The sequence below is a fragment of the Monodelphis domestica genome, chromosome 7, assembly GCF_027887165.1.
Source record: "Monodelphis domestica isolate mMonDom1 chromosome 7, mMonDom1.pri, whole genome shotgun sequence".
NCBI lineage: Eukaryota > Metazoa > Chordata > Mammalia > Didelphimorphia > Didelphidae > Monodelphis > Monodelphis domestica.
In genome coordinates this window covers 80240603-80267524 of record NC_077233.1, presented here as the reverse complement: position 1 = coordinate 80267524, position 26922 = coordinate 80240603, and the positions used below count along the sequence as shown (strand labels likewise).

General features: G+C 36.3%; 1 protein-coding gene across 1 annotated transcript; it reads left to right on the top strand.

Annotated features, from left to right (window-relative positions):
• Positions 1-23904, top strand: UPP1 (uridine phosphorylase 1). The gene is made up of 8 exons (XM_007500418.3): positions 1-225; positions 4693-4736; positions 10988-11105; positions 12551-12709; positions 15137-15251; positions 18581-18790; positions 18899-19045; positions 23650-23904. Exons 2-8 carry the CDS (start codon positions 4714-4716, stop codon positions 23787-23789), a joined length of 912 nt encoding a protein of 303 aa, XP_007500480.1. The 5' UTR covers positions 1-225; positions 4693-4713; the 3' UTR covers positions 23790-23904.
• Positions 23905-26922: the final 3018 nt, after the last annotated feature.

Below are 26922 nucleotides of genomic sequence, written 5' to 3'. Positions count from 1 at the left end.
CCTCCTTCTCCGGGAAATGGGCTAAGGCGGAGCATCCTGCTGGGTTTCCCTTTGGCCGCTAGATAAAAACTGGGCAAGTCCCGGGAGTGATTCAGTCGTCCCAGAGGCTGTGAGGAGTTTAAAGCTTCTTACACCAGACTGCCCAGGCGCCTTCCCTGCTCTATTCCGCAGCCCACCTGCACGCACTCATCGCTGCGCTCCGGTTCCACCCATCAGGTACCACAGGTGAGTTAGACTCTCCGCGAGGATGTCCCGGGATAACGAACGGGAGAAGAAACCTGGCGCTCCCTACTCCCTCCTTGCCTTTCCTAGCCTACCACGCTCTATATCCCAAACCTATGCCTTTGCATTGGCTGATTGGTCCTTGGACCTGGAATGCTTTCCCTCCTTACACAGCCTCCTGGCTTCCTTCAGGATTCGGGCTACATCTCCCCATCCTCTGTAGGAGAGCTTTTCCTCTGCGCGCCCGTTTCGGGTCCCCCCCTCCCATTTCCCCCCAACTTCCACTGCGTTCTCTTTTGAGTTTTATCTTTTTTCTTTTTTTTTCTTCATATGTTTAATATGCACCCGATTTTCATTTTAACTCATTCAGTATGTGATGTAAACTTCTGCGGTCTGGGATTGCTTCTGCCTCTTTTGTAACTTCAGTACGTACTTTACAGTATCTGGGATTTAGCAATTGTTTAACACTTGTTTGTCGACTGACCAACTCTAAAGGGAACCGTGGGAGAAAACCAAAAGAAGGGAACTTGACCATCATAAAAAATTTGTGTTTAAACCTCCTTAGATAGGTTATTATCCTTATTTTAAGTACTGTGATATATAGAGAGGCATGGGATCATAGGTTTAGAATAGGATGAGACCAAAGAGGCCATTTGGTCCAGACCTTCTCTTTGTACAGATAAAGTTACTGAGGCACGAGGAGGTGGCCTTTTGTCCGATCCACACGTGGTAAGTTGGGAAGGAGAGATTTGTATTCTGGTTTGTCGACTCCAATCTATGGACATTTCCTTTCTTCACAATGCTTCGAAGTCATAACGTAAAACCATCGCATTAGAAACTGATTCAATTATTATTTATGGATGGAGCGGCAAAATTGACTTAAAACTTTTGAGCAGACTGGCCAGCAGGACATTGGCTCTACTTGTTACCCAAATGGAATTTTTGTTTTTATTGAAATTAGTTTCTTTTGGAGAGCATAGAATAGGGATGAGTAATAAGCTTTTTGCCCTAAAGGCAAAATACATATAACAATAAGTACTTTTCCTCAACCAGAATGCATTCATTTAGTACCTATTCTGTGTTAAGCATTTTGCTAGCAGCTGGGTATGGGAAGACAAAAATAAAACTGTCCCTGCCTTCAAAAAGCTTACATTTTCTAAAAGAAGATAACCATGTACGGATGTAGGTCTAATGTAAAAGAATTGTTCATCTTTTCCGTGTACCTTTTGGTGATGAACATGAGGAATTCATTATTCTGAGGGATTCGGGAAAGGCTTTATCAGTTAAAAGTGGAGCTCACCCTGAATCTTGAAGGAAACTTAAGAATTACAAAGAGCTAGAGAAAGGTGCATGGAGATAGTAATAATGATAGAAATAGTCATGATAGCAGTAAGAATTATACTATGCCAGTATGTTATAATTAATGAAGTAATGCCATAAAGTGCCGAGATTTTCAAGGGGAAAAGTGCCCTTTGTTCAATTAGCATACTTGAATCGACCTTGTGATGAAAGCAGGTGTAGGAGCTCTCTTAACATATATTCTCATTGTATAATTCTCCTTTGTTTTTGTTTTTTCTTCATATTGCATAATTCTTAGTCATGTCTTTATATAAATCCTTCATAGGTGAGCCTCTCATTTGGTTGAGAGACTAGTCATTCTTTGCTCTTTTGGGCAATTCCAATGTACTCCTGGGGTTGATTTCTTCCCCTTGCCATAATCAAATTCTCTAAATATTAATGCATCAACATAATCAAGTAGATCTACCTTTCAACTATTTAATCTTAAATACATGAATATGGACCAATTAAATATTGTAACTTTTTAATCATTCCCTGAAGTTTGGCCGATTGGATGCTATTATCATTTAGTTGTGGGTAGCATTCCCTCTCTCTTTTGGGTTTTGCATTTTTTTTTTTTGCTTTACACTGTTTGGCTGGGTACACATTGTCATGGGAGCAAAATACATTTTAACTGATCATCTTTGGGTGATACTTTTATCAGCACCCCATTTACCCTATCTTTCCCTAGAACTGAACCCATCTTGAAGCTCAACATACCTAGAATGTAACTTACTTTATTCCCTAAATCTAATCTTCCTCCAAACTACCCTGTTTCTCTTGAGGGTACCACCAACCATACAGTTACCCAGATTCTTAATTTGAGAATTATCCTTTACTCTTTCCTTTTGTCAAATTAATTCTCTCTTAAATTCTACTTCTACCAAATATCCATGATTTCATAATGTGGCAATTTCTGCTAACCAAGACTAATCAAAACCACCCAATAATAAGTCATTATAACAGAATTTCTTCATCTGGTGGTGAATTTGCCAATTCAGCTCTATTTAGTTAATTTAGTTAAGGCTCGATTGTGTGAATTCTCTGCCACTATTTTTGTACCTAAAGCCTCTGTAATTTGTTGAGACCTACTAAGGTATGGCTTAGCTGATATAATATTCAGAAACCAAGTGAGACTATCTGCTTTGTATGATACGCCCTCTCTCATAAATAAGGAAATTGAGCATTATAAGGAGTGACTTGTCCAAGGTCTTATAGATCATTAGTAGCAGAGGAGATGCTATCCTTTAAAATTATAATGTTATAAAATACCAGAGCTAGGTACCAGGTTCGGACAACATGTGATTTCCTTTTCTTCCATTCTTAATAGTCCATTTTTCTTACTCTCATCTGTCTTAAGTCATTACTACCTAACTGACTAAAACTACAGTGGGAAAGTGATTATGATGTACAGGAGACAAGTAAGGCAGAGCCATGGTTCTTGGTTTCTGAGAGACAAACTTTACCTGCTTTTCTTTTGGGGCAAATCACAGTTCTCATTGGGAAAGAAGAAAATAGAAGATTTTCAATAAGGATTTGAACTGTATGTTTATTAATATTTGAAATGGGTGAGGTTGAGCATTTCATAAGAAGGAAAGTTGCAGTTCAGCCAAAGGACATTCTGAAAAATTATACTTAATAATCTAAAATATGCAATTGAAGAGCTGTAGGACTGGAAATGGATATGGGTCAATCATATAGTAAGATACCTGAGGGATAGGCAATGTATATCTTGTATGCGTAATTGGAATCCCCTTACTGTGGTAGAAGGCTTTCTGTAGAGGATATACTGGACCACGTGGACAAAGGTTTCACAGAAAGCACACATGGGTTGTGATCTTTGCTATTAAAGGCCATAGAATGCCTCCTCTAGGAAAGGCTTTAGAGATAATCCGGGTCCCATTTCTAGCCCCCCATATCATTATAGATAGGTAATTTTTTTCACTTAGCAATATTTAGAACATAATGCATTCAGTTAATCCATATCTTTGACATTTTTTCTTTGTAGTATTTTTTTAGTCTTATCTTAGAATTTGGAGGAGACCCCAGTTCTTCACAAAGCATATTAATTTATTGTCTTCCTACTTTTTTATAAGTTTAATGATATCTTTTTTGGTTTTATATGAAAGTCCATCTCCTGTGAACACTCATAAATTCATCAAAGTATCAAAATGTATTCATGAAAAGTTTATAGTTCCTGAGTTCTACTTTAAAGACATCTTAATAAATGTGTACATTTGAGGAGTTCTAATTTTAATGTGTGGTGGTCATTTATGTAGCCTCTGCACAGAATTACTGCAAATTTATTAAATGTTTGCTAATTAGTTATTTTGTATTGTTGAAAGGGGAATTTTTGGAAGAACATAATTGAATCTTTTGTCCTTTATTTGTGGTAACAAACATTTTCTTGCCTTCCTGAATGATTCCTTATTTCCTAATGCCTGCTTCTGGACTTCTTCCCCTAATCACTTTAAGGTGGCAAAATGAAAACTTGAATAATTCCAGGAATTCTCCCCTCTCTTTATTCAATGTAATTAAGCTGTCAGTAGGGGGCTTAACATTACTGATTAATTTACTGGCTAAGAAGTTACTATTTCTTTTTACCTATGTAAATTACTATGCTAAAGGTATATTTTTGGGGAAGTAAATTCTCTTTCTCTTTTGAATAAACATTTTTTCCCCTGGTTACCTGCTTACCTGCTCTACAGGCTTTTCTTCAAAACTGCTTTGCAGAGAATAATTCATCTCTCAATTGTGAGATATCCTTCATGTACTAATAGTGTGTCATACTTTTGAGTGGATGAATAAACTGACCTGAACATTCTTGCAACAGTTCTCTCCCTCTCCCTCTCCCTCCCTTTCTCCTTCTATCCCTTTCTCTGTCTCCCTCTCTCTCCCTCTCTCCCTCTTTTCCCCTTCTTCCCCCTCCTCCTTTCCTCTTACTCCCCTTTCCCTTCATTCTTGACTTATCTTTCCTTCTCCCTTCCCCCTACCCTCTTGCTCATTCCTGGTTTATCTCTCTACCCTTCCCCCCTCTCCTCCTGGCTTACTTTAAGCTCTAATGTTTGTGGATTGATTTGAACCCTCTAAGTGAATTCCCAATTCTCAGCATTCTATGATTTTTCTCCTCAGGGTCCAACTTGAAGATAAAGAATGACTACCGAAAATTCTTCAGGGTAAGATTCCAAACTGGGTGGCTCTGTTTTTTGTTTTCTTCTCTCATTTGATATGCAAGTCACCAGATTCCATGTGGCATAGAGAGCTGGCAACTGGACTCCACTCTAGCTGGTTGATTCTGGGCAATCTGGTGCTTTAGGCAGTTAACTCTTAGGACTGGGTTTCAATTGGAGAGGAAAATAACTCAGTATCAATGAAATCATAGGTCTAGTGCCTACTCTGTCCTATCACCACAGTAAGTAATTACAAGTATAGGTCTAACACAGGCCTTGTTTAAATGATGTCAGTGTTTCAGCAGTTTTCCTCAAACCCCAAGCTTAAGCAGGGCATGAGACAGGATTGTACCTGTTTATTAAAAGACATTTCCACATGTGTCAGTCACAATGCAGTTTGATAGGTTAGTCTATCTTGCTCCTTCCATCTTTTATCAGGATGACAGATTCACTGAATTGACAACACTGATAATCAAGTTCCAACAAATCTTGTGTTTGGGTTTTAGCTATTAATGCACTGGAGCAGATCACTAGCCCTTCTGTTTTTTCATGCTTTTCCACCAAAATAATTGTAATTAAAAATCACTGTTTTCTTCCCAGCTAGTTTTTCTAATCTGGCTCTTGAGTCTTCAATTCTTCCTTTATTTCAGCTGCATTATTAATAGTTCTTCCCTTGATTTTTCCTCATTTTTGTTGGGTTATTGTAACCTAGAAGAATAAGTGCTAGTTGGAGAAATTAATTTCTTCTTTTCTGATTCTTTTGCCAAGTCATTGTCACTATTATTAAATCCTTTTCTACAGAATAAGGGTGAAGACTGCTTTCAGGGCTATCTTTCCTTGATCATTTATTTCCAAACCTTATATTATAATGTGACTTGGAAAGAGTTGGATTTGGAGACTTGGGTTTTAGGCTTGCCTTTGCCATTATTTATTATCTTTGAGTAAGATATTTAATTGCTTTGGGCCTCACAATTTTTCATGCTTTAAAATGAGCAGTTGAACTAAATGATGTTTAGGTCCATGTATACAGTTCTGAGTCTGATTCTTTGATCTTGATATAGCTATATTATGGACTCTTGTTTTCTAATACAATGATTCATAATTATAATGTGAAATTTAGGGTATTATTTTGAATTAGTTAGAACTCTTGGTATATGTTGTGTTTGTGACTAATGAAGAATCTCAGATTTAAGTTAAAATCAGGAAAGATTTTAGAGACCAATGAACATTTATTTAGTCTACCCTTTCTCCTACCCTCCCCCATTTTAAGCCAGTCTTGTCCACTTAACTATATATAAAAAATGCCTATTTGTTCAATTGAAAATATTTAATGTTTTTCTTTGTAATATCCTTTTTAGTCTTATAGTTCATGTTATATTTGAATTTTTAATTCTTTTTAAATAACCTTTAAAATATTCATTTATAGATATAGATGATTTTTATATGCCTTCACCTCCACCCCTTATGTCTCCATTATGACAGAAAAATAGTTAAATGAAACCCAAGTGACACAGTGATATTTGATAAGTTTATGGAGTACACCATAAACTGCAATCCTTTGTCTTTTTATTGCATAGTTCATTGCTTTTCTACCAAAAGGAAGAATGGGTGTTCCTCATCTCTGGGATCATAATTAGTCATTACAATTAATTAATTTAGCTTCTACATATTTCTGTACTTTTTCTACTCTTATTACTTCAAAAAAAGGAAGGAAATACTGGGTAGCTGGGTGGCTCAGGGGATTGAGAGTCAGGCCTAGAGATGGAAGATCTGGGTTCAAATGTGGTCTCATAGACACTTCCTTGCTGTGTGTGATCCTGCACAAGTTACCTAGCCCCCATGGCCCAGCCCTTACTGCTCTTCTGCCTTAGAACCGACACACATTATTGATTCTAAGGTAGAAGGTAAGGATTTAAAAAAAAAAGGAATGGAAAAGGCTCTTAAAAATATTTACCAGTTAGTCAATTCATTCCAAATTGGTTGCTGTCTTTTCAATTATACCTTCACAACCTATCATGCCTTTGAACACTTCTTTCCACTTAAAAAGCCAATACTCTAGTGCCAGTTCTCACCTCTTGTCTGAAGTATTGCAACCATCTTTGAATTTGACTGTATTTAGTCTTTTCCATCCAATCCATTCTCTCTGTAGCAGCTAAAGTAATATTTCTCAAGTATATAGTCTTGACTGTCTTACTGCTACTTGAGAACTTAGTTACTTTTTACCTCTAAGATGAAATAGAAAAATTCCTTGGATTTGTCTTTAAAACTTTCAGTCTCCAGCCTACCATTCTAGGCTTATTACAAGTTCTTCCCCTTTTACAAATTCTGTGTTCCAGCAAAAAATGGCTCTTTACCCTTATCTCTTATCTCATTCTTCAAGGCTCAGCTTATCCTGCCACCTCCTGCTTTCTACCCTATATTATATGATGCCTAGGGGGTTGGTGCACCTCTCCTTTGTCTAATGATCATCAACTAACTTATTTATTTGCTTATGTTATTTCCCTAGTAGAACATAAATTGCTTGAGAACAAGGTGTGTTTTCACTGATGCTTGGAAGGTACTCAATGAATGCTTGTGGAATTGGCCTGGATTAATCTGTGGCACCCTTCTAAAAATGTGTTTGATATGGATATTGAGTGACAAAATTTTCATTTGTTCATGCCTATAGGGCCTGAGAGATTAAGAAACTTACTGACTTAAATGATCTAAGTTTTTAATAGCCACTAAATTATATTTAAGCAATTGCTAATTTGCACTTTTTAAAAAAGGTTCTTACTTCTGTCTTAGGATCAATACTAAATATCCCTTTCAAGGCAGAAGAATGGCAAAGGCTAGGTAATTGGTGTTAAGTGCCTTGCCCAGGGTTGCATAGCTAGGGTGTGTCTGAGACCAGATTTGGACCCTGCACCTCCCATCTGTAGGACTGGCTTTGAGTCACCTAGCTATCTTGGAACAATTTGCTCTTCAGGAAGCTTCTCTCATCTCTGAGATGTGACTATTGTTACAGTATTAACTTTGAACTTGCTTTACATGTATTAAATTGTTCTTAGAATTTATTAGTCACAGGTAGATGGCAAAAAGTAGAAAAACTGCTCAGAAAGTAGATTCATCTTGATTGAGTAAAGTCCCTGGTATCATGTGGTTAGAGAAGAAAGAGCAGATGTTTCTCTTTCATTCTCCAAGAGTGACCTCCTGTCATTATGACCAGTGACCTTTCCAAGGATGCTTTGGGTGTCCTCTTTATTTTTTATCATAAGATAGGAGATTGGGAGTAGGAAAAGGGTGTTTGGATGGTTATCCAGGTTAAAGATTAAGCATACAATAAAAAAGGGTTTTTGAATCCTGTTGTTGTGCTATTCTACACCCTATCTACCCCCCTATTTGCATGCAGACAGCTCTTCATATAAACAAGAATAATCACTTTGGCTCAGATCTAATTTCCTGGAACTTTCTAGGACCTTATTGACCTGACTTTGTTGTAGGGCCTGCAGTGTAACACTGGGTAAACACTAAACAATGCACTCTGTTTCAGTTTTAGAACCATTAGAAAAAAATGAGTCATCCTTCTATTGAGAGATTTAAAACATGGGAGGTTCCCTGAGAAGGTGTTTAATCTTCTTTGAATTTAGTTGGGTCAATATAATTCCAGAGATGTGAGATGTGACTCTGTGACTCTGTATTGTTTCAGTATTAAGTCTTTTTGAGAAGAAGAGAATTGCCAGCAACAACAACCACAAATATTTACTAATTGCTTACTATATGACATTGGATGGAGAGCCAACCTTAAACTCAAGAACACTCAATCACTTAACCTCCTAGAACAGAGAAAGTGCTGGGCTTTTTTTTTTTCTGCTAAAAGGAGTTTTCCTCATTTGGGAGCTCCCTCTACAAATGAATTCCTGAGGCCAGTCCCATCTCCATCCCCTCTGATACATAGGAATAACATGATACAGGCTCTGGATATACAAAGAAAAAAAAAAGCATGGTGTCCCTGCTTTTAAAGGACTTGTAGCCTTGTTAGACAGACAGGATATATGTACTTTAAAAAAATAGACCAATGGGGTCAACTGGGTAGCTCAGTGGATTGAGAGCAAGACCCAGAGATTGGAGGTCCTGGGTTCAAACATGACCTCAGAACACTTCCCAGCTGTGCGAATTCCAGAGGCTGCTTTCTCTGTCACTTCCTGTGCCTCACAAGTGCCAATGGTGGCTCAAGCTTGGCTTAGGACAGCCCAGGGTGGGCAGTTATTTATTTATTTCTGATTTGTCATTGACTAGCACATGCCCATGTAGTGTGGGTGTGCACAATTTTTGGTGCTAGAACAAGCAAGATGGAGATTTTAAAAATTCACCCCTGGGCAAGTCACTTAACCCCCATTGCCTAGCCCTTACCACGCTTCTGCCTTAGAACCAATACACAGTATTGATTCCAAATGGAAGGTCAGGGTTTTAAAAAAAAAAAAAGAGAGAGAATAATGCTATAGGAATGGAAGAGGGGTATTTTTCTAGGGCTGAGGTTGTTGGGAAGACTTTATGGAGGTGGCAGTGCTTGATCTAGGCATTGAAGGATAGATAAAAGTTGAGACAACTGAGAAGGAGCATTTACTGGGAAGAGGAGAGATTGCATGCAATGTAGCACATGGTTAGGAAGAAAAAGGTAGAAGCAGGATGGCATAGAAGAAAAAGGTAGAAGCAGGATGGCAGCCTCTCTTCCACTTAACCTTGGGGGCCGAGTGTAACTAAAATGGTATTTGTTGTTTTAGATGTTTTGAAACCAGACCCATAGCAGGATATCAGGACATGAGTTTACAAATAGGAAACTGGAGGACATAAAGAATTCCTGCTAAGAAGTTATAAGAAAGAGAGATGTTTGAAATAACCTTTAAGTAATAGAGCTGAAACTAAGAGAAGACACTTGATTAAAAGAATAAAGGAAGGAGAAAAGAAAGCTTGGTGTACACATGCAATTATTTGTCTCTTGAAATTTTATTCTTGTTACTTTCTTTCTCTTTTTTTGCTTCTTTATTTTGCTCTCATGATTATTTTACTACCTAACTACTTTCAACAATGTCTTGTGCTCTTCTTTCCCAATGCTTCTTTCTATACATAATTGAAGGAACTTTAAGGGAGCATCTTGGTTAACCCCTTCATTTTCTAGAGGTGGTCCAGGAAGGCTACAGCTAAGGAAGGCAAGCAGCAGTGCCAGATGTGGAGGGCCATAAGTAGGCTGACATTGATACCTTTTCTGAATAGTACAGCATCTATTTCCTGGGAAGTTTGTTTCCCTGATTTTAATATTTCATTTTTTCACTGAACTTCAGGCTTCAGAATCTTAATGTGGCTGAGACCATACAAACAGAAACCAATAGGCTATCATTGAACTCAGGGCACTGTTGATTACCCTCAGGCTTGTTCTAATAGCTGACAGGGTTTACCTTGCTAGTATCAACAATTTAAAACTAAACTTGAGGAGAAGAATTGTTTTTTAGGAGGGAGATGAGGGAGAAAAAGGGAAAAACAGTTGAAAGGTAGAGAAGAAAAAGTTAAAATGTTAGAGATCAAGCAGAGAAAAAAGCTATATCCAGCCCTTTGGTAAACTTGTATAAAGAACAGACCTTGCCCAAGTCTACAAGAACCCAATAAAGCATAGTTACTGAACCTCTTAAGTTCTTGTCAAGGATTCCTTCACTTAACACTTGAGTCATCTGTCAGTTGTGGAAAAGGTTGGGTTCCATCAACTAAAGAAAGTGAGCAAAGTTGGGGAGACCATTACCTAATCTACTGAAGGACATTAATTTGGACATTTAATTCCTCCAATACACAGACAAAACAGCCTACTAAGAAAGGTGATCAGAGGTGAAAGACTTCCATGCTGGGTTGTTACTCTTGAACTTGATTAGTTTAATTCCAACCCCTCACCTCTTCCCCTCCCTCTATCTACTATGTCCATTTAACTACATGCTTCTTGTAGGACCAGTCCTTGGTCAATTTGAATAATCCAGGGCTCAAATCTATTGCTATGTTCATCTCTCATCCCCAAGTCTTACAGCCTAAATTTAGCAAATCTACAAAACTAAAATCATAATTCCCAGTGGAGAAACCCATCCTCTAAACTTCATAACTAGGTTTTGCTTTATTTACCGAGGACATATCAATTATGCCCGTATTCCAGGCCTGCCTTATACCTCAATAACTTCTCTGAATGATGTATGTATATTAAAAAAAACCCTTTTGTTCTTTATTATATTTTATAACAGTGAACACTTAGTTTACATTTCAAATCCACATATCTCAAAAATGGAAGAAGATGTCCTCTATCATTTCAATCTTGGGACTAAAACTCATGATTTACCAGCCATATTTGGAGATGTGAAGGTAAACATTTAATTCTAAAAATGTAATGCATTAGGCCTCTTGCATGTAGTGCTGGTCTGACCTACATTTTGTGATATAATGCTGATTATAAATAGTCTTATTTTAAGTATATTAAAGGAGTTATTAAAAAATTTTTTTTAATTTCATAGATACTTCTTTACAAATATATACATATACAAATGTATAAACTGGAATGAAAGAAATACTAGGTTGTAAAATATTGTATATGTGACTCTTAAAATTCCCCTTATTTTTTATACCATCTACCAGTGTATGTATGCTTTAACACTGCAGTATCCATATTACCCATGCTTTTTTTTAACCATTTCTGTGTTTTTAAGGATTTATTGCTGTTTTTAATATCACAATGATTTCAGTATATAGTGTCCTCTTTCCCCTTATTTTTAGGGATTATTCATAATTATAATTTATTGTACATTCACATTCCTGATGTTCGTAAATTGTACCATGTCTGCTTTTCCAACTTGATGGTGCTGGCTATTTTAAAGAAACCAGTTCTTAAGTGTTATATATATTCATCCTTTTTTGAGTTTTAAGCTGAATATACTTATAAATTATTATTTAGAACTTTCTTGGGTTGTCTTTGGTAGTTTTATTCTATCAGTGGGGGACATTCTTTCATGAAACTGTTTTCAGAATTTAGCCAATTCCATGTTTGTTTTTAAAAATTTCCCTTGTTGAGGATTTTCTCTTAGCATTCCATTCCCCACTATGGGGAGGGGCACCCTATTTGTTATCTCAGCTGTGCTTGACATTGTTCATGGAGTTTTCTTGGCAAAAATACTGAAGTGGTTTGCCATTTTCTTTTCCAATGTGTCCCCATTTTACAAGATGAGGAACCATGGCAAATGAGGGTTAAGTGACTGGCTTAGGGTCACAGCTAAGAGTGATAGTGATTTAAACTCTGATCTTCCTAACTCCAGGCCTAGGGTTTTATCCACTGTACCATCTAGCTACCTGTTTTAGATTCACAATTTTCTTTTCCTTATTGAACTTTAGTCAAGACTTAGTGTTTAAAAAAAAATCTGATTTTTTTTCTCCCTTGCAGTTGAGAAATAAACTTTTCCCACAAACTTTGAATAATAGATGGTTTAGGAAAATCAAGCAATTGTAGCAACTATGTATATTATCTATATATATTTAAAGAGAGATGATTAAGATTTTTTTTTTGGTGGTACTTTATATTGAAAATATGAGTATTTTATATTTCATACTGTTGAATTTAGGCTCCATTTCCCCCCCTAAACTTAGTACTCCCATCTTGTGTAAAACTTAGGTCTATAATTGTTATTTTTCTGTCTCTACATATATATACACTTTCTTTTCAAACTAGATCTTATTTTAGGGGTACAGCCTATATTAGAATAATAACAAATGACATCTGTGGAATGCTTTATTAATGTATGGTTATGTGATCTTGTTAGTTCATATGTGTTGGAGGAAGTCCTTCCCGGATGAAAGCTTTTATTCGCTTCATAGCTGAAGAACTGGGACTTGCAAAACCTGACATGGACTATCCTAACCTTTGTGAAGGAACTGACCGTTTTGCCATGTATAAGATTGGACCTGTATTAGCAGTTAGCGTAAGTACAATATCATTTGTCAGTAAACTTGATCAAATCTTTTTCTGCAAGCCACAATCATACCTCTTTCTAATTTACAGAAATGGAATAACCCCTATATAGGCTATGTATGAAGTCCAGAAATGGGGCTATAGGAATGCAACTGGGTTTGGGAATTTGTCTCCCCTTTTGGCTGTTCATTAAATTGTAAATGAGTGACTGGGGGTGCCACTGGAGTTGGGAATTTCAGAGTCTCTCCTTTTGGCTATTCATTTAATTGTAAATGAGAGAATAAGGGTGCCATCGGATTTGGGAATTTCAAAGTCTCCCCTTTTGGCTATTCATTAAATTGTAAATGAGACTGTTGGGTTGCCACCTGGGTTGGGAATTTCTAAGTTTCCAGGCTATTCATGAAATTGTAAATGAGATAATGGAATGTCCCTGGGATTGGGAATTTCAAAAGTTTCTCTCTTTGGAAGTCCCATCCCCCCCTTTACTTGATAAGAATAGGCTGATTGTGAAGTTAAATTAGTTTTAAGTAGATGTTGTGGACAACCCCCTACTATTTTGAGTGGATGGGAAGGGGCCCTGTGATGGATGAGAAGATGAATGTTAGTATTTATTACAAATCTTTCCACAAACACAAGTATTAGATTGTTCTTTGTCCTCAGCTTAATATGTTGAATTCTTTTATCTCCTTTCAGTCCCAAGACTTTTCAATAGCCAATTACCAATAAATGTCATACCTTTCCTTCTGATAAGATATGGCAACTGAGATACAAAGAATAAATGATTTGTTCAATATTACATGGGTTTTGTACTAGTCAAAACACTAATGGAACAATTTTTCATCCAGATCTCTTTACTGAGATATTTTATTTTGAGTTTTTTAACATTATCAAAAATAACTTAAGACTACCAAGTCATCATTTAAAAAGTGTGTGGAAGTAAGAGAAGTCTCTTCCCCCATTTCTCAGATAATATAAGTATCATAGAGGCAGCATAATGTAGTGGATTGAGTGATTGTGTTTGACCTAGGTTCAATCTTGCTGCAAATACTTCACTACTTAAATAGCTATTCCCCAACTATAAAATGAGGGGATTATTTTGCATTTCATTAAATCTTAATTTACTACATTGTATGGAGTATGCGAACTCCAATTCTGAACACTAGCTAATTTATAGCTAGCTAAGCCACATTGTTACTGTTAACTCAGACTCTTTAAGAAACTCAAGGAGAAACAACTTTACTCTTAAAATCTACAACAATCAAGAAAACAAAGAGTATTAATTCCACTTTCCTGGGTATGTTCTATTCACAAAATTCTAATTAGATCAAGAATCAATAGCATTCTCCTTCAGAAAGTTTCAGCCAAACTGGAAGATTTCCTGTTCTTAGAAAGTTCCAGCCATAAGACTTTCCAAGAGAATGAATGTTTGAGTCAGATGTTGGCTACCTGGTGACTGTCTAACATTACCAACCAATCAGAAATGAGACATATCTATGTTGCCCAAGATTGTATAGGCTGATCATTTCTTTATTTCCTATCTAAAAGAGCTGTCTTTGACTGTCAGATGCATTCTTGGCTATTGGAGAGCCATGGACCTCATTTATTGGCAATTGCATAGGATTTGGAACATTGTGCCTCAATTTCTCTTTATTGCAGATTTTTATTTGGACAGATTGAACTTGCTGACTTAAAAGTTTCTTATGTGTATATAAGGTGACATTTACAAATCCAGACTTTCTAACTCTTAACAATCTTAAGCAAAGCTTCTAAACTGCAAATAAGTGTCTAAAAGCTTCTAAGGGATTTAGAGTTGCAGATTCTCACAAAATCAAAGAACCTTTATTCCATGAAGTGTGAGGTTATATATAGAGCATGGATTAAAAATGATAGCCTAGAAGTAAGAAATGAAGAACTAGAATCACATTTGCCATTGTGCGTGCAAATTTTGTTTGTTTTTTTTTTGAAGAAAATGGTTAGAACACAGAAAAATAATATTTGTGGTCTCCTGATTCAGTCATCAGGCAAAGGGTATCTAAATGTTACTTATTCTGTTTAAGAGGAAAGAGATGAAAGTTAAATGTTTTAGTAAGATTTACACAAAGGTTTTCAAATGACACCAATAGTGGTGCTAAAAAAAGGGTAGGTTTCAGGCACCTGGGAGATTTCTTTATATGGAATACTTGATTTCCAATCAGTGCCAGACAAATGAGGTTATGTAATGCCATAGCCATTATGTAATGCCATTAAGTAGAATTTTTTATTATGTATAATTTCACAATCAACAAGATGATATATGAGAATGCAAAAGGCAAAGAATATTGTTTTGGGTAATAAGGCAAAGAATTTAAATTCTAAAGTAATAAATTAGTCACACAGTTTGGAATCCTATTCAAGATAATGTGCTCTATTTTTAACTGTTTATACTATTTTTTTTCAGCATGGTATGGGCGTTCCTTCCATTGGAATCATGTTACATGAACTTTTCAAGTTACTGTATCATGCCAAGTGCTCTGATGTTACCATCTTTCGCATTGGCACATCTGGTGGAATAGGTATGTTTATACTTTTTTTTTGTCAGCTTGGTTTAAATATAGTGAAATCTATCAATGGATTATTTACACTTTTAAGTCTTCTTGTATAGTATAGTATAGAATTTGAGTGTTTGGAAGATTTGTCTAGACCAAATCTTAACATTATTGGAAGTACCAATTATAGCACGGAGATGAGACCAGGGCTTGTAGCAGCATCATGTTGTAGGAGGACACCTCCATATGCAGAAACCTGTCCCTTTGCAGCTAGTTTTACTGCAAAGAAGTCAGTATGTTTGACTTTTATTTTTGAGAACTTTTTAGGGCCAAATAAAACCATCCAGATCTGCTCTTTCTGTAGCTAAGCAGAGCCTACAAGCTCTCTCCTTGTGGGAACTAGTGTAACTGTTTTCCTCAGCCTTTAAAATGTTCCAGCCAAGTTCTCAAAGCATGCTTGTTTTTATGTCTCCTAATGGTTATATTGTTTAGCTTATTACCTTAAGTTAGAGTTAATGTGATATTTGCATTTCTTTGGGCTCTTTCAAAGTGCTTTGCATAACACTTCCTTTGGTTTTGAATGAGTTAATGTGATATTTGCATTTCTATGAGCTATCTTTCAAAGTGCTTGGCATAACACTTCCTGTGGTTTTAATTCCCCCAAATTTGAGCACAATCAGTCTGAAAGGGAGCCTACTAGTACATAGGTTTCTGCTTGTGGATTAAGAGAAATACATTCAATACTCATCAATATGCTATCCATGAAATGAAGGAGGAATATATTGAATTTACAAGCATAATATTTGACTTTATTATTAAAATATAGCTAATTTTTATCTTAAATTTAGCAATGAATCATATTCTCTGTCAGTTACTAAAAACTAGTTCCATTCAGCAGATGTATTCTTGAATGTGGCAGGTTGTAAGTTAGGACAGAAATGTATTGAAGGCAAGTAAAGATGGACAGCCAAAAGCAGCTGATTTAATTTTTTCTGCTTGAGGCTCTTTACAAAATTCAAAGCAGGATTGCTATCATTTGAATAAGAGTGAAGACAAACCTAAAGCTTGACTTGAAAACAAGTTTGGCATTTGACTGACTAGTTTTTGTTAGTTGAGGAAAGGCCAAAGGAAAACACTTTTGAGTTGCATTAGATTTTCAGTATCACAAAACATATACACAAAAATAAAATACTGTAAGAGGAAAAAAGTTTCCTTTATGTTTGAATAGGATTTTGCCACATGAATCCTAGTTTAGTTTGAATGGCATTTATTAGATTTTAATTATAGAGAGGAGAAATACAAATTTTGATTCTGGGCCTTCCTTTCTATCCTTGATAAAAATTTCAAGAATTGATCAGTGGACAATTAAAACATGTCAACTAGACTGTATTACATACATATCTTTTATTATTTTCGCTTTTTTGAAATTATAGATGTACATTTATTTTTTTAATGTAATTTAGTTTAAATTTTTTTCATTGTTACACGATTCTTGTTGTCTCCCTCTATTCCCTCCTCCTCAAATTAGCAAGCAATTTCACTGGATTATATTATCACTCAAAATTTATTTTTATATTATTCATTTTTGTAGGTAATCTTTTAAAACTCAAACCCCAAATCATATGCCCACATTGACAAGTGATAAATCATGTTTTCTTCTGGTTTTCTACATCCATAGTTTTTTCTCTAGATGTGTATAGCATTCTTTCTCATAAGTCCCTCAGAATTATCCTGGATCATTGCATTGCTTTTATTTATTTATTTTTCTTTTTAAACATTATTTTATTTGGTCATTTTCAAACATTCATTGGAAACAAAGATCATTTTCTCCCACCCCCCCACCCCCATATCCGATGCGCGATTCCACTGGGTATCACTTGTGTCCTTGATTCAAAATGGTTACATTGTTGGTATTTGCATTAGGGTGTTCATTTAGAGTCTCTCCTCAATCATCCCCTCAACCCCTGTTGTCCTCTGCTTGTGGATAGTTTTTTTTCTCCTAGATCCTTGCAGATTGTTCAGGGACATTGCATTGACACTAATGGAGAAGTCCATTACGTTCGATTGTACCACAGTGTATCAGTCTCTGTGTATAATGTTTTCCTGGTTCTTCTCCTTTCGCTCTGCATCACTTCCTGGAGGTTGTTCAAACATACATATCTTTTAAATAAAATTCAGACAGGTTTTGGATTTTTATTAAAATATTTAGTATCCACTGTATGTAAACTACTAATACGAGGCTTACTTTCCAGATTATTCAGTTTCATTGAATTATATTTCCTAAACTCTTAGAACCATAGAAGCTTAGCATTAGACATTTCTCCCATAACTTAGGAATCAGCTAATAATCTTCCCCAAACCCCATTATTTTCCAAATGGAAAAATGACCAAGAGAAGAGAAATGACTTGTGTAATTCATGTTCAAATTTATTTTCTATATTGATTAAAGGGAAAGGTTTATATACTAATTTCATTCAGTATGCATTGAATACACACCTGAGTGCTAGACTCTTAAGGATACATAATGAAAGTCCCTGTTCTCAAGGAGTTTGTTTTGTTGGAAACAACATGTACATATTTAAGTGATTATAAAATATATACTAAAAATGTGAGGGAAGGCCATTATCATTGGGGGCATATGTTTATATGTGTGTATGTATATGCTATGAAAGGCTTTTCATAGAAGGAGGAAATTCCATGGAAGTGAGGCTACCAGGTGATTTTGGGGAAGACTATTAACCTTGGTATCTTCGGAGACACCAAAGATCAGGTTTATTCCAGTGGGATAATTTCTCTGGTTTATTTAATCAAAATATTCTGGTGGGTAGTGGAGGCTTTTTTAAAGACTGAAATCAACCTGAAGGTTTCTATTTACACACTATCCTGGGTATCAAAGGTTATTTTTTTTGTGGGGATCAGATGTTCCTTTAAAATCATAGTATATATATAGGTTTATCAACTTTCTCCACATTAATAAAATATTTTGGAAATTATTTATAGATAAGTCTAATACATTTCCTCTGTTGCAGTGTTAACTTCATTGATGAGTTTTAATAAATAAAGCATGGTAATTCAATACATGCAAAGGGGCCAAAGCTAGTGTTTTATGTTCTATTGGCAATATGATGGTCCCTTACTAGCTGTAAAATGCATCTAGTTCCTTCCCTGTTACTGGTAGGTTGGACATCGTCTGGTCCATTGCTCTTTCCACTATGGATGGAGAGGAAAATAATTGCAAAAGGGAAGTTACAGGGCTCTGACCTTTGTGTAGGGGTAGGGGTGGGAACTTTCTTGATTCAAAAATCTTGCTGCATTTGTCAAGTATAGATGGTAAGACTTTTATACCCTTCTTTTAGGTCTAGAGCCTGGTTCAGTGGTGCTAACTAAACAAGCTGTGGATTCTTGCTTCAAACCTGAATTTGAACAGTTTGTTTTGGGGAAACGAGTCGTGCGATCTACGGATCTCTGTGCTGACCTAATTGAGGAATTATTGTCATGTGCCAAGGGAATGAATGAGTTCAATACTGTTGTGGGAAATACCATGTGTACTTTAGACTTTTATGAAGGTAAGGCTTAATTGGAATTAAATTAATTGCTTAATTGGAATTAAATATATCAGAAAGCAAAACATAATATTAAAGAGCTCATTAGCTAATACTTAATATACTTCCTAGGTCAAGGGCGACTGGATGGTGCTTTCTGCTCATATACTGAGAAGGATAAGTTTGAGTATTTACAGGCTGCTCATGATGCTGGAGTCAGAAACATTGAGATGGAATCTACTATCTTTGCAGCCATGTGCAGGGCCAGTGGCATCCCAGGTATGTTTCTATTCTTGTCAATACACTCATTAAAGTTACAATGGAATTTTTCTAGTTGGATATGACAATGAGAATTTGTGATAAAAATACAAAGCATCTGGATGCAAAATTAAATGAAGTCCAATATGGCAAATCCCATATTTTTACATAAATCTCTTATATAAAATGCAACAAACAAATGTTCTTTTAAACACATTTGTATGTTGGTTGTTGGGACTTCAATTCATTTCCCCATAAAAAAGTTTTTATACTTGGATTGTTGAAGTTCTGTTTAGTTTTAAGTCAAATGTAAGTCTTGTACATGTGATAGTTCTGATCATTTTTTGTTTTGTATCAGAGAATCTTAATAGGTTTTTGACTAATGCTAATTGTACTTTGGCCTCAATGTACTTGAGACTTTGAATGCATCAGATTTCACAGAATCATAGGCCCATAGAATTTTAATTTTAGTGAGCCATTCAAATGATTTTTCATTTTCTGCATGAGGAAAATGAGGTCTTCTGAGCAGAATTGACTTTTTTGTGTGTGTATGTTTATGGAGGACTTTATCCAGTTACATGTAGAAATGGTTTTTGACAATGACATTTTGGGATTCAATTTTTCTCCCTCTCTTCCCCTCTGATGACTCTTGAGGGGAAAAAAAGCAAAAAACAAAAAACACTTTTGTACCACAGGGTTGAGATTAGAAGGAAGGGGAAAAGCATTTCAAACATTTATTGTGTGCCTACTATGCGCTAGATACTACACTAGGTCCTTTATAAATGATATCCTTTGTTTTTGAAGAGCACCAGTGACATCATGGGCTGATGTCTTGACTCACAAATGAATTTAATTTAATTGAGGCAGTTGCACAAAATCATTCTCCTTCCAGTTATCCAGTGGGATGCCTAGTGGGAAGACAAAAGTCAGGATGACTGTCAGTGGTTCAGGTTGCCCTGGAAGACCTTGGCACCTTCCATGTCTGACCAAGCACGCTCCACAGTGCCAGTTTCGGCTGCCTTCATGACCACTGGGACAGATTGTTCTCATTTGCTAATTTTAAGAGGGAAAGTCTTCACTTGTTTGGGTTAGTCATCCCCTTGGATTCCCAGTGAATTTTGAAGCCTGTCTGTTGAGCCAGTTTTACTGGGCTGAGGCCACTGGGCATGCTGGTTTTTTAGTGCCATAGGTCAAAGCTGGATGAAGGGGGGACACCAAAAGTAGATGAGAAATCCGGAAAAGGGTTTGGCAAGTCCTCATTTATACCAGAGGTGCCACTCCTCCAGGATCATCCTATATACCTCTTTACTAGTGTAACCTCATTGGCTGCTCCTAGAAACTTTTGTGAGGCTGGTGTGGGTGCTTTTATTTTACATTTGAGGAAATTTGGCCAAGGATCACTTAGCAAGTGTTTGCCAGCACTGTCCATTGTGCCACCCAGTGGCCATGGATTGCATATCATTTACTTTCAGAATTTATTTGCTGAAATATTTCCCCTAACCCTTTTTCCTGCTACGATTTGAACCCTTTCCTAAGGCTTTTGAAAAAGCCTTAGGGGCAAAGGAAGGCAGGTATGGTGGAAGCTATACCTGCTTTAATAGTGTTGTATAATAGAAACCCACCGACTCAGTATAGACAGTTTAGGTAAATAAAGTCAAAAAGCCAAATTTCTCCCAAGTCAAGGTAGATAGTTAGATTTTATTGGAAGAGGGCCAAGTTCTCCAATAAAAACATTCTCTTGCATATATTAATTACATTGTTGGAACCCAGCAACAGATCCTGTCCTAACTTTTATAATAAAGTCTGTTTTGGTAAAGTGAATTCCATTTTCCTGTCACTTTCATTGTAATGGTTAGAGATGAGTTTCATTTGAAAAATATTGACCTATAGGTCGAAAACATTTTTAGATTATTTGAGGGAAAACAATAACTTTCTATTAAAATATTAAATGTCATAATTAGAGACAGTAAGAATGTGCTATACTTTTAATAAGCCATTGAGAGGGAATTATAGCAAAGGTCCAGAAATATAGGCTTTATGATTCTATGCCTCTCCCATAATATGGGAGTATTTCTTATTTCCTTTAAAAGTATGAGCAGCTGAAGGTGTTTTTTTTTTAACCCCTACTTTCTGTCTTCATTATCAAATTTTTTAAAAAGGCTTACTTTGCATCATAGAATCAATACTGTGTATTAGTTCCAAGGCAAAAGAATGATGAAGCCTAGCCAATTGGGAGTTAAGTGACTTGCTTAGGGTCACACTAGCTAGGAAGTATGTGAAGTCAGATTTGAACCCAAGTCTTATCCACTTAACTAAACCTGCCATTCTATCCACCTAACTGAAGTTTTTTTACTGGCCTTAGATCTTTATTAACCTCCAACTTTAGAAGCAGAATAATTCTTCTTGAATTAAACTCTTTTCCTTAGAAATTTTAACTTCATTTAGAATCTATCTAACATCTATCTAGTTAATGTCCACCAGTGATCAACAAGTTATAATGTGATGGTTCTGACCATTCTATCCCTCCTCGCCTAGTTCTTTGTTTATTTTTTTACTCATAATTTTTTATTTAAGTTGAAACACACCTTTGAAAGGAATTGGACAAGGAAGAAACATCTGTCCCTCCCAAAATAAAAAAGATGAAGCCTATATGACATTAGAGTAGTAAGTATAGTAAGTACGAATATGAGACTAAACAGTAATGCCAATTATTAGCCTCCCTCAAAGTGTCAGAGTTCTGAAATTTTCTAATGTTAACCTTCTCTCCTATTAACTTATGGCTTAGTATCTTGGAATCAATTGATTGGACTGTGGATTTAGAATCACAGTATTTTAGAACTAAAAGGACCTTAAAAATTATCTTTAGTGGCCTATATATTGTGTGAATGCCAGAGACGTCAAGTGAATTATTCAATTTCCCACATCTAGAATACAGAGCCTTCTAACTTCTCCAAGACTCTTTCAGCTTCATCCTTTTGATCTCTTCTACACAAGGGAGAGGAATCCAAATTATAGGATTGTTTTAATCTGTGAAAAAATTGAAATGGTTTCTAACTCATGACACTCCAATACTCCAACAAAACTATGATTGGATCTTTCCCACAATGCAGATCTACTTTGTTTATTTAACTGAAGAGAGAAGTCTCCTCAGGGATATCAGTACATAAAAAAAAAATTGTCACCTTGGAAAGTGCTGATTATTTTATAGACTTTGGGATTTTAAATGGGGGATCAAGATGCTTCAGCTGGCTTTGGAAGCAGGGATGAAATGATGGCAAAGAAACAAACACTAAATTCTATAAGCCTTCTGGATGCTGCTTTTCAAAATGATTTTTTAAAATTTCTGGGTGAATTTCTGAAAAATATAAAGGGAAAACAGGAAAGAAAGATTACATATTTCTGTTTGGCATAATTATAAGTAGAATTTATTATTTTTTATACCAGGTAGATGTTTTAAGTGTTCCAAATATGTTTTTTCCCTTTTTCCTTTCTTTACCTTGTCATTGTTTTATTTAATACATAGGAAAGGAATTGGACAAGGAAGCAGTTGCTTTTAAATGAGGAAGGTTCTTAAAGCTGGGGTCTGAAATTTCTAAAAATTAGTTTTGATAATTTCATTTCAGTAAAATTGTTTTAAATTATAATCCCATATATTTTTATCTTATTAATTTGAAAACATTCAGAGAAGGGGCCCGTAAGCTTCACCACACTATCAGAGGAGGGGGTGGTCTATGACATAAAAATGGTTAAGAACTGCAGGTATAAATGAATGTTCTTTGCAACATTGACCAGTCAGTTCAGAGATACCTTCCATATACATTAATGCTCCCGTAATTACTCATTTTCCCCCTGCTCTTGTTTCCTCCCCACTGGGAGGAATATGACAAAATTTTTAAAAAAACTCTTTACCTTCATCTTAGAATCAATACTGTGTATTGGTTCTAAGACAGAATTGAGGCAAGGATTAGGTAATGGGGGTTAAGTGACTTGCCCAGGGTCACAGGTAGGACATGTTTGAACCCAGGACCTCCCATCTCTGAGCCTGGCTCCCAATCCACCGTGCCCTGTAGTTGCCCCTGGGAAGAATCTCTTAAGGTCTCTTCCCAGCTCTTAAAATTCTATGGTTCTAAGGGTGAAAATCAGAGGGAAATGTCTTCCTTATGTTTTAAATGTTATTTTTTTATCATTCACATTTAAAATAGACTATGAAAGAAAATAATTGTTCAGAATAGTATCTCTTAAACACATTCCATTTTCAAGGTTTTGACATTCACTTAAAGGCAAGGAAGTATTTGCCTATAGAGTTTATTTTGTACTGAGGGAAGAGAGAAAGAGAATAATAGTGTGAAGGATGGGGAGAGGAAACTCCCCATCTTGGCATCTTCCCAGTGGCACTTTGGGAATCTTCTCCAAACCTAAGCACTCTAACTTGTCCTTAAACTTATTCTGCAGGGGTTCTTTCTAAACACCAGCCTGAGTGATTACTCAATTTCCCTGAAAAATTTGGTGCCATTTGGTAACTAAGTAGATAATGGTCCTCATATATGTTATTTTATTTTGTTTGATTTTGAAGTAAGTCAGAGAACAACCTTTTGATTTAATGCGCTCTCTTTTTTCACTTGCAGCTGCTGTTGTGTGTGTTACTCTTCTGAATCGTCTCAAAGGAGATCAGATTACCAGCCCCCATGATGTGCTTGTAGAGTACCAACAAAGACCACAGAAGTTGGTAGCTTGTTTCATCAAGAAACGTCTGGGAAAAGCATAAAAACCTTTTTTTATTATTAAATTTAAGAAAATCCTCTATTGTTTGCAATTAAAATAGAGAATCCCAGGTGTATTTGAGTTTTATAAATTGTAACATAAATTTGATTTGTTTGTTATTTATGACTACTGTGGTCCTTTTACAAAAAAATTAAGAGGATGCTGTACACTTTTCCTGGGAGAAGAATCCTTATCCATTAAAAGTCTATATAGGACACTTTTTTTTTCTTATTTAAAAATCCTTACCTGCCGTCTTGGAGTCAATACTCTGTATTGGCTCCAAGGCAGAACAGTGGTAAGGGTTAGGCAATGGGGGTCAAGTGACTTGCCCAGGGTCACACAGCTGGGAAGTGTCTGAGGCTAGATTTGAACCCAGGACCTCCCGTCTCTAGGCCTGACTCTCAATCCACTAAGCTACCCAGCTGCCCCCTATAGGACACTTTTTAAAGGAATTTTAACCTGAATAAATCAAAAATTCATTTATTATACCCACTAGAGGGTGCCATGGGCATCAGATGTTTTTAGGCTCTTTTAGGCAAAAGGCTATCACTCACTGACTCCAATTTCTTCATTAGGCTAATAAGGTTCTGATGCCATGTCTAGGTATATTTGTTGTATATGTGCATGCAGTCCAATAAAATCTCTTTGATTTATATACTTTCACCTACTTAACCACTCACTCCTTCCCTTCATAGTTGGTTATTGAAAAACCTTCAGTAAGGTCATTACCCAAAGAACCCTATTTAATTGGAATAGATGAAAGGTAATAAAAGCTGAATTATTTCTTGAACATAGATTGTATATGCCCTTCAGTCCCTGGACCCAGCTACATCTCGAGGCAAAACCATTTCCTAGGCTCCAGTTAGCATTGCTCTCATCTCCTAGGCTAGGAAGTTCTGATTTTTATTTTTAGACTTCCTGTCTCCCTGTGAAAGAGATGAAGATACATACTGTTAACTCATGATTAGTTTAGAAAGTGCTGTAGAAAGTGTAATGATTTTCTGGATTGCAGCTGCATACACAAACGCAAAAGCAGGATGTTGGCTTTAAGGTCTTGGAAACGGCATTTTCCAAGATTTGAAACATTGCTCTGCTTTGCTGTGCCTGAAACCTCAGACCTGAAATGGAATGCTTATAAAGTGCCATAGAGGCTAACACCCTTGTGACCTTAGCTGATTTGACAGAAATATAAACCACAGCATCAAGGTGGCAAGAATGGCCCTATTTTCTTCATTTTACTTTCTAATCTTAGATTAACACAGCTTGGAAATATTTTTCTTACAAAGAGTTGAAGCTTAAATGCATCAATCTATGTGTCAAGGAGATTCATGTTGCTGAGATCTGAAAAATGGACTTTTAACTTGTAAATTTTGTTCTTCTAGATGGATCTGGGATACTCTAATATTAGAATGTAGAGTGTACATGAGTGGAAATGGGAGGTCCTGGGTTCAAAAGTGGTTTCAAAAACATTAGCTTTGTGACCTTGTGCAAGTCACTTCATGCCAATTGCCAAGCCCTTACTAGTCTTCCACCTTGGAACCAATACTTGGTATTGATTCCAAGACAAAAGGTAAAAGTTAAAATGTAGAGTACAGTAGCTGTCTTATTCAGCTTTTTAGCTGTGAAAACCCCTGGTTTTAAAGCCTTCAAACTGAAAAGAATATATTTTGATTTCCAAATACTGTGCAAGGTGGGGAAAGGCTCTAAAAATATAGCAGATAAAATGAGGAAATTTTTACAAACCTGGTGGGAATCTTTTTTTTTAAACATTATTTTTGGTCATTTTTTTAAAACATTTTATTTGGTGGCAATCTTTTTTTTTTTAAACCCTTACCTTCCATCTTGGAGTCAATACTATGTATTGGCTCCAAGGCAGAAGAGTGGTAAGGGCTAGGCAATGGGGGTCAAGTGACTTGCCCAGTGTCACACAGCTGGGTAGTATCTGAGGTTAGATTTGAACCTAGGACCTCCCCTCTCTAGGCCTCGCTCTCAATCCACTGAGCTACCCAGCTTCCCCCACTGGTGAGAATCTTTTAGCCATAGGATGACCAACTTAATTTTTCTGGAAGAATTTTGAATGGCCTGGTTGGTAGATGATTGAGATTATAGTCAGAGGCTTCAGTTTTTAATTTTGACTGGGATTTGCTACTTTTTTTCATCCTAAAAGAATTACTTGTGCTTTATATATATTGCTGTCAATATTTAATAACAAGCACTTTCAATATACTGATCACAGAACTCTATGTAAAGCCCAGTGGGTGAGACAAAAGTTTTGCTAACTAAAGTTACTGCCTTCTCCGATGTTATACTCAAAGGGAAATTCTATGAATGCAAATAATTGTTTTTAAAAATATAAAATTTGAGCTCACAGTAGGCTTGTGAGGATAAAATGAGACCATATCATAGCTTTAGAATTGGAAGGACCCTCATATCCAGGAAAAAAACAGATCTCGAGAATTTTAAGATTTGCCCAAGATTAGAATCTAGATCCTTTATCCCCAAATACTCTGCTATACGTAAAAGATCCGCTAAGAAACAAAATACTCCAGAAATGCAAATATTAATGATTATTTTTCCTCATTTGCGAAGCAATGAGATGAGCTTTTAAAATCCTGAATCGAGAGGGCAGGTAGGTGGCTCAGTGAATTGAAAGCCAGACCTCTGGACAGATCCTAGGTTCAAATCTGGTCTCAGACTGCTCTTATGCCTTGGCAATAAAAGGTAGGGGTCTAAAAAAAATTTGGAATCTAATCTAATGAGAAATAATGACTCGGGTGGGGTTCATGTGCAAAGAACATAACTTTTAGTATAGCATGATATTAAAAATGGGGATGGAAGCAGCTGGGTAGCTCAGTGGATTGAGAGCCAGACTTAGAGATGGGAGGTCCTGGGTTCAAATGTGATCTCAGACACTATACCCAGCTGTGTGACCCTGGGCAAGTCACTTGACCCCCATTGCCTAGCCCTTACCACTCTTCTGCCTTGGAGTCAATACACATTGACTCCAAGACGGAAGGTAAGGGTTTAAAAAAAAAAACAAAAAAACGGGGATAATAACTTTCCTGTGTTCCGTTGCCGAACTCTCCTAGTTTGTTCAAAGTGTCTCATGTTATTAGGAAAAAGGAATCATTGGTCCC

Bases quoted from the DNA above. Each gene is read 5' to 3' on its own strand.
- UPP1 (XM_007500418.3), top strand. From the start codon at position 4,714: ATGACTACCGAAAATTCTTCAGG. The intron at 4,737-10,987 runs GTAAGATTCCAA...ATTTTATAACAG, and splicing joins ACTACCGAAAATTCTTCAGG to TGAACACTTAGTTTACATTT. The intron at 11,106-12,550 runs GTAAACATTTAA...TGATCTTGTTAG, and splicing joins CCATATTTGGAGATGTGAAG to TTCATATGTGTTGGAGGAAG.